The sequence below is a fragment of the Nannospalax galili genome, unplaced genomic scaffold (genome assembly GCF_000622305.1).
Source record: "Nannospalax galili isolate Female #2095 unplaced genomic scaffold, S.galili_v1.0 scaffold54, whole genome shotgun sequence".
NCBI classification, from domain to species: domain Eukaryota; kingdom Metazoa; phylum Chordata; class Mammalia; order Rodentia; family Spalacidae; genus Nannospalax; species Nannospalax galili.
The window spans coordinates 15,167,844-15,176,574 of NW_008341028.1; the positions used below are offsets into that span (position 1 = coordinate 15,167,844).

Below are 8,731 nucleotides of genomic sequence, written 5' to 3' on the forward strand. Positions count from 1 at the left end.
TGGGCCTGGTGGCCTTTAATCCCAGCACTTGGGAGGCAGAGGCGGGCAGATCTCTGTGAGTTCAAGGACAGCCTGGTCTACATAGCAAGTTCCAGGCCAGCAAAGGCTCTGTCAAAATGTCAAGAAGCATTCCGCAAAAAAGGAATACTCTGAATTCCCCAATGTTATAAGGAATGAGCTACCAACATTTGCCTGAGGGCTCCTATCAGCTAGGTCACCTTGAGACCAAACAAGAAACATAAAATTTCTACTCTCAGCTGGGTTAGGTGTGGTAGCACATGCTACCAGAAGAAGGACGGGGAGGCAGAAGGACTGCACATTCAAAGCCAGCCTGGGATACAGAGGGAAGTCAAGGCTAGTCTGAGCCACACAGAGGCCTGTTTCAAAGAAATCAAGGTATAGAGCTTGGTGCCAGCCCCCCCCCAAACATGTTCAGGGGTACAGTATTTGCCTAGCATGTGTAAGGACCTAGTTCTATCCCTAGTACTGCAAAAAACAAATTCTACTCTTCTGACAGTGTAATGATTTAAGTCTCCTTCGCCTTTGCACTGATCCTTGAAAGGATTCAAGGTAGGAGGATTCTTTCAAGGACTTCAACATCTGCAGGAAACTCTGAAGCTGCAGATGACCAAAATAAAGTACCAGCAGCAGGGTGATATCATGTGCTTGGTGACATCCTGACAGAGGAGAAGCAGCCAGGCTCATAAATCACTAGTCAGCACAAGCAAGCTTCCCTCAAATTGGTTTTGAGCAGACATGAAAGAAAAGGCCCCAGGGCCTAGGGGCCAACAAGGTTCCAGCTCTTCAGCAGAGAAAAGGGGGCATGCTTGTGTTCTCCATTCAAAGGCTGTGACTTTAAGTCAGGAGACTGTTGCTTTCCCGGGTGTTCCAAAGGTCAGCCCAGCAACCTTACCCATGCAGATCGTAAGCTGAATAACAGTCCCTGTGCTTCAAGACCCTGCTAAACCCCTTCACATCCTAACCTGGACTCTCCAAACAAAATTCATAGCCAAGGTGTGCAACTTTTTATCCAGGCCATTTTTCAGCGTGGGTTATTCTCCTACCCTCTCCCAGTCTTCTTTTCTTGATAAAACTCAATCCCAGCACTCGGGAGGCAGAGGCAGGCGGATCTCTGTGAGTTCAAGGCCAGCCTGGTCTACATAGTGAGTTCCAGGACAGCTGGGGTACAGGGAGACCTTGTCTCAAAAAGAAAAAAAAAAAAAAAAACCTCGGGACTCTCCTATACTTTATATGCTAGTTTCGCTGCTGCGGTTGCCGGTTGCAGGGGGTGGGGGAGGGGGTGGGGGGTGTTGGTCTGTCTCCACATTCTCCATGCCACTAGCCTTTTACTTCCTCAAAGTTTGTATCACCCTGTCTCCTAAGATGACTCAAGACAGGTGTCTCCTCATGACTTCAGGAATGCCACTGCCACATTTCGCTTCCCTTCCCGATGCTAGGGAGTCTTCCCAGGCATCCGAGCATGCAAGCAGTCCTTTCCTCTAGCACTACCCAAGTCCCTGGGTGCTGGAAGATCCCACTTCTCCGAGCGACAGCGCCCCGCCCCCTCGCCGCAGTTCCACCTGTTGCACGTCCCGCCCCCATACACACGATGCTAGGTCAGCCTTCAGATCCCGCTCTCCCATTGGGCAGATGATCTGTCCCTCCTTCGCCACGTCTCGCGGTTCTGGCGAAAGAGGCCCGGGCCGCGGCCCTTGACCCTAAAGAGAAATGTGAGTTGGGGGTCCCTACCTGGAAGGGGTTTACATCCACCGGGTCCGCGAAGGGGTTAGTGTCGAAGGCCGACATGGTGATCCGGGACCAGCTGGCCAACTCCGCGAGCACTGCTGACTTCGGTCACTCAGACCCAGCGGCGCACTGTTGTAGACCCTCCACTTCCGGGAGCAAGCAGCCGTTCTGGCGCAGGCGCAGCGTCCTGGGGGGCGTAGCCCTGCGACGTCACAGAGGTCCGCTCCGCCCTCTACCCAGCCCCTCTAGAAAGCGTCTGGTAGGCTTTCCCTTCTCCTTGGGTGCCGGGGATGGACCCCTGAGCCTTATGAGTAGGGGGATGGGCTGTACCACGGAGCCATGTCCCCAGCCCCTTGCATCCTCTGTCATGGCTTTAAGGGGTCCCATGGGCGCGGGGCTGGGGAGCTGGAAGCAGGAGCCAACTTCCTCTCAGTCTGCTGCCTGCCTGTCTTCCAATTCGTGTTTGTTCTAAATTCCCAAGTGATAGACCGGCAGGAAACTTAGTAACTCTTTGTGTCCTAGAGGGGCAAGTCTGGGAAGTCCACGCAAGTCCCGGGGCAAAGGACACGGGTGACATGTCAAGCAGAGGATTTCTCTGAAGAGCTGTGCTCCAGGAAAAAAAAACACCAGGCGCATACAGCAGCCCCCATCCTAGATGAGCCTAGCTTCTTTTAGACCCCGCCTCCTGGCTCAAGTTGTGCTATTACTGGGATGTCGGGGAGCAGATAGCAGATTTACTCACAGTCAACTTATTTATCCATGTCTTCCATGATGTTGTAGAACCCAGCTCCCTTCGTTCCTTGTCCTGGAGTACAACAGGGCTGCTACTTGGTCTAGTCTGAGTTGTAACCAGAGTTGTATATTGGTTTTTTTGCGGGGGAGGGGGTGGTTGGTTGTTTTTTTTCAGGGTTTTTCATTGGTTGATTTGCTTTAGCTTCTTGGCTTTGTTTTGGTTTGACTTTTTGTTTTTTTGCTTGGTTTGCTTTGGTTTGCTTTTTTAATATTTTATTTATTATTATTTTATGTGTATGAGTGTATTGCCTGCATGCATGTGAGTGCAGCCGTATCATGCAGTGCAGCAGAGGTCAGAACAGGGCTTCAGATTTCCCTGGAACTGGAGTTAAGGACGGTTCATAGCCACCTTGTGGGTCCTCTACAAGAGCAGTCAGTGATCTTAACTGCTGAGCCATCTCTCCAGCCCCATTGGTTTGGTTTTTTGAGATACTCTATGTAGCCCCAGCAGGCCTAGAACTCACTGTATAGACCAGGCTGACCTCCAACTCACAGAGATCCGCCTATATCTGCCTCTTGAGTGCTGGGATTAAAGCATGCCTGACTGTTTTGCTTTGAATTTATCATTTTTATGTGTATGCCTGTGTGTATGTATGCCACATGTGTGCAGGTGCCTGTGGAGGCTAGAGGAGGGATCAGATCTCAGTTGTGAGACACTGCTGTGGGTGCCAGGAACCGAACCCAGGTCCTCTGGAAGAGCAGCAAGTGCTCTTAACCACTGAGCAATCTTGCCAGCCCTAGGTTTTTTGTTTTTGTGCTTGTTTTAGAGACAGGGACTTGCTGTATTATATAGTTATGGGTGGCCTTGAACCTGTGATCCTGAGACAGGATGAAAGAAAAATTATGGGGACATGGGAAGGTAAAGGAGTCCCTCATCTCAGAGTGTGATTGATGTTTCTCACCAACTAAGAAGTAACAATTCTAGCATTGGAATTAAAGACATTGGCTATAAAGACTTCTGACATAAAGTTGGCATTCCTTTCATACGTAGGTATTTTATGTAAAGTAACAGTGAACCAGGCTTAAAGCCTGAATGTGTGTGACCTTGGGTAGGGCTTCATTCCTTTTTCTAGACATGCCTAAGAATCTCAAAACTATTTACAATAGTCTACCCTCCTACATGTTGGGGATCTTATCAATAGTAATCTGACAGGTGCCAGTCAGGCACCACCCAGAGATCTCATTTAGTTTTTTTTTTTTTTCCTTTAAAAAATTATTGTGTGCCAGACGTAGTAGCACATGCCTTTAGTCCCAGCACTGGGGAGGCAGAGGCAGGCAGATCTCTGTGAGTTCAAGGCCAGTGTGGTCTACATAGCGAGATCCAGGCCAGCTGAGGCTACAGGGAGACCCTGTCTCAAAAAGACCAAGAAAAAAAATTATTGTGTGTCTGCATGAGGTGTGCATGGGCACATGTGCCACAGCACTTGTGTGTGGGTAAGAGGATAACTTTGTGGAGTTGGTTCTCTCCTTCCACCTTTATGTGGGTCACTAGGTTTGATGGCAAGCACCTTTATCTGATGAACTAGCTCACCAGTCCTTGTTTAAATTTTATGACAGTCTTTTGAAGATAATGTCAAACTCCACCATAATCTATATATGGGTATGTTTTGCTTTCTTCTGAGCACCTCTTTCTCTTAACCCTTGTGCTTCAGCCTATATTAAAATAACTATTAAACCCAAACTCTGGGGGCTGGAGACATGGCTCAGCAATTATGAGCACTGGCTGCTCTTGCAGAAGACCCGAGTTTAATTCCCAGAACCCACACGGCAGCTAACAATCGTCCATAAACTCCAGTTCCAGGGGATTTGACACCCTCTTCTGACCTCCTCAGGCATTGCACAACACTGGTGCACCTTCTGACATGCAGACAATACACCCATACACAAAAAATAAAAATAAAATATTTTTAAAAAACCAAACTGGCCGGGTGTGGTGGCGCACACCTTTAATCCCAGCACTTGGGAGGCAGAGGCAGGGGGGGCTCTTTGGGGTCCAGGCCAACCTGGGCTACATAGTGGGGTTCCAGACCGCTGGGGGGGCAGGGGGAGCCTGTCTCCAAAAAACCAAAAAAAAAAAAAAAAAAAAAACCCAAACAAACAAACAAACAAAAAAAACCCAAACTCTGCTTCATAAACTAGTTCTGAAATTCTTGCCTGTATCAAAGCTAATAATCCTGGTTTGGCCTGATTCTAGGTCTCTAAAACTCTAGGGAACACCTCAGGCTGCAGAGGGTGACAGTTGAGAGCTGTGCACCCTGCCTCTGCTCCCCATAATGCTGACAAACCTACCAGCTTTAGCCTCCTGAGTGGTGGGATTACAAGCCTGCCTATGCCGTCCTGCCCAGCTTGGTACTTGAGGATTTTTAAATTTTATTTTTATGTGTATGAATGCTTTGCCTGAATGTATGTAAGTGTGCCCATTCATGCAATAACCACAGAGCCTGGAAGAGGGTGTTGGATCCCCTGGAACTGGAGCTAAATTGAAGATGGTGGTTAGCCACCTAGGCACTAGGAACCACATTTGAGTCCTCTGCAAGAGCTGAGCCATCTATCTCCAGCCACTTGGTATTGGTTTTACTTTGGTGTTTTATTTTATCTTTTGTTTTGAGACAGAGTCTCACGTAGTCTAATCTGGCCTTGAACTCAAAAATTGCCTCAACTTCCCAAGTGTTGGGATTATAAACATGGGCTTGGTGGTAAGTACCCTTACCTACTGAGCCATTTCAAAATGTGATGTCCAGGGGCTGGAGAGATGGCTCAGTTGTTAAGAACACTGGTTGTTCTTGCAGAAGACCCAGGTTTGAATCCCAGCACCCACATGCAGCTAAACTCTGTCTATAACTCCAGTTCCAGGGGATCCAATGGCCTCTTCTGTCTTTGCAGGCATTGCACGACATGGGCGCACTTACATACATGCAGGCAAAACACTCATACACATAAAAAAATTTTTTTTTAAATGTGATGTCCAAATTCTTAGTTTGCCCTCAAAGTCTTTGCCTATCTCTTCTTCTCATCCCTTCCTTTGCCTACACCCGAGCACTCCAGACTTTTAGTGGCATTTCTGTTCCTGGAACTCCCCTTGTTCCCTCCTGTCTTAGGACCTTTGCACATGCTGTTCCTTCTACCTGGTTGCCCTTACTCCATGCTCTACTGACTTATCTTTCAAATCCAAGTTCATGTCCTTTCCTCAGAAGTGGCTTTCCTTCGCTACGTTAGATCAGCCCACCGTACATCATAAATTTACATTACCTTGCAATCTTTCTTCATAATGCCTATTACACAATACCTGTTAATTTAATTGCACACATAGGTGGTTATTTGCTTAAGTCTGTCTCCTCCATTAAACAGTAAACTCCACAAGAGCCTGTTTTGCTCACTGTTGTATTTTCACTGACCAGCTTCCCTTACCTTCTTCACCCTGTGTAAGTCCTAATGATCCATTAGGGCTGGGCCCAGTGTCACCTAAGGTAGGAGGCTGAGAAAGGGATCTGTGCATGTCAACTGTCCCTCAGCCCCTACAGCTACCCCTCCAAGGGCAGAAATTATGGCAGTCTGTGTCCCAGGAGTAGTTTGTACAGTGTGAGGTTGTCCTACTTGCACTTGTGCCAAAGCTAGTACAGTGCTGGGCTGGTGAAGAAGGAATGGAACTTGCTAACTAATGTGGAGACTGCTCACCCATCTGTTCCTGAAAACCCTAGGAAATGTCCACTTCTCTGTGAGAGATACCATTTTCTGTATACGTGGACATGGTTGTGGGTGTGGGTGTGGAAAGTCAGAGGTTAACACGGGGTGTCTTCCTCAATCACTTTTCACCTTATTTTTTAAATGGAGCTCACTGATTCAACTAAACTGGCTGGCCAGTGAGCCCCCAGGCATCCTCCTGTTTCTCCAGCATTAGGATTACAGGCATGCACTGTAATTACATTATTATTTGTTTATTTTTGGTCTTTTTGAAAGCCATCTCCCTAGTCCCTGAGAGACACTATTTAGTCACTCATTTGTCCAACACAGAAGGATATAGCAGTTTGGAGCTCTGTGCCTTGGATCAGTTACTTCACTTCACAGAGACCCTTCTTTCTCATCTCTGAGGTTAGCCAGGGTCAGTGAGATGACTCAGAGGGTAAAGGCACTTACCACCAAGCCTGGTGACCTGGATTGGATCCCTGGAACTCACATGATAGAAGGAGAGAACCAACTCCTACAAGTTGTCCTTTGACCTCCACATGCTTGCAGTAGGACACACATACATACACACACACACACACACACACACACACACACACACACACACACAAATTATTACAAATAAAATGTAAAAACTTTAAATGAGGCTAGTGGTAGTACCTATATCATAGAATTGTCTCAATAATTGGAAAAATGGGTGGCTGGAGAGATGGCTCAGCAATTAAGAACACTGGCTGCTCTTGCAGAAGACCTGTAGTCAATTCCCAGCACCCACATGATGGCTAACAATTGTCCTTAACTCCTATTTCTGGAGATCTGATGCCCTCCTCTGGCCTCTGCAGGCACAAGGCATATACGTAGTGCACATACATACATGCAGGCAAATCACTTATACACATAATTTTTTTTTTTTTGAGACAGGGTCTTACTTTGTAGCCTCAGCTGGCCTGGAACTTACTGTGTAGACCAGGCTGGCCTCAAACCCCCAGAGATCTACCTGCCTCTTCCTTCCAAATGCGGGGATTAAAGGCATGTGCCACCATGCCCAGCCATAATGCAAAATCTTTAGGGGACTGGAGAGATGGCTCTGTGGTTAAGAGCACAGCACTGGCTGCTTTTGCAGAGGACCTGGGGTTCGATTCCCAGCACCCATGTGGCATCTAACAATCATCTTTCACTCCAGTTCCAGGGGATCTGATGCCCTCTTCTGACCTCCATGGGCATTGCATGACATGGGTGCACTTAACACACATGCAGGCAATACACTCATACACATAAATTAAAAATAAATAATTTTAAAAAATCTTTTAATTGGGCCGGGCATGGTGGCACATGCCTTTAATCCCAGCACTTGTGAGGCAGAGGTAGGAGGAGCTCTACGAGTTCAAGGTCAGCCTGGTCTACATAGTGAGCTCCAGGACAGCTGGGGCTACAGGGAGACCCTGTCTCAAAAAGAGGAATTGAAAAAAATAGTTGAGGCTGTAGTTCAGTGGTAAAATGTTAGCCTAGCATGCATGAGGCCCTAATGTTCAATCCTTAGCACTACTCAGAACCCAACCCAAACAAAATTTTTTGAAGAAAAGCCCTCTCTTTTGTCTCCCTCTATTCTCTTAGTCACTCAACACAGTACCTTTGACACCACATTTGTGGGTTGTTTACTTACCCACCAAGCAATTTTTAAGTAGACACTAACTAGGTGTCCTGTAATTCAATTCTGACACTATTTGTCTGGAGCTCCATGGTGTCCTAGGTCAGTCCCCACAGCTCTGTCTCCCAGGACTGCCCACCACTTCAGATCCCAATCAGAAGTCTCAGGTTATTTACCTGTGCTTCTGACTAGCCATACATCAGGGTTCCCATGACACCCTCTTTGGGACTGATAGATTTGCTAGAGTGTCTCACAGAACTCAGGAAAACACTTCATCAGCTTATAAAGAATATTACAAAGGATACAGATGAATGATCAGATGAAAAGTCATGCATAGGGGAAGGCATGTGGGAGGTGTACAAAGCTTCTGGGCTCTCTGCAGAGCGTCTCTCTTCAGGAACTTCCACAGGTTCAGCTAGCTAGAAGCTCTCAAATCCAGTCCTTGAGTTTGTTTTGTTTTGCTTTTGAGACAGGATCTCACTGTAGGACCCTGACTCCTCTAACCGCTTCTTTCTGCTTCTGTAATTTGCTTGGCTTAAGGCAACACTAACTCCACTTTGACTAGCTATAGATCAAGCAAGCCCAGGCAAATAGCAGCCTTATAAGGTAAAAACAGAAACTTCTGGCCCCACAGATAACAATCAGTGCTTTCCAATGCCCTAAAGACAGCCCCTACCAATAAGAATCCTCCCAGTACTCAGGGCATAGGACCATCCAATCATTTGAAACGACGCTTGGCGCACACGGGCTTCTGTGAAACTTCCCTATAAAAGCCTACCCCACCCTAAATCGGGGCTCTCAGTATGGATCCGCTGCATCGGTGAAATCTGAGGGCCCGAGCTTGAGCTTAAGCCCAAATAA

The 8,731-nt window shown here is 47.3% G+C and overlaps 1 protein-coding gene across 1 annotated transcript in view; it reads right to left on the minus strand.

The window, feature by feature from the left end:
• The window catches only part of Scamp2 (secretory carrier membrane protein 2), a 39,091-nt gene extending 37,170 nt beyond the window's left edge, over positions 1–1,921 (minus strand). The window contains exon 1 of the mRNA XM_008836511.3: positions 1,750–1,921. Coding sequence (XP_008834733.1) covers positions 1,750–1,806 — 57 coding nt within the window. The 5' untranslated portion in view covers positions 1,807–1,921. The remainder of the gene's footprint in view (positions 1–1,749) is intronic.
• Between the last annotated feature and the right edge of the window lie 6,810 nt (positions 1,922–8,731).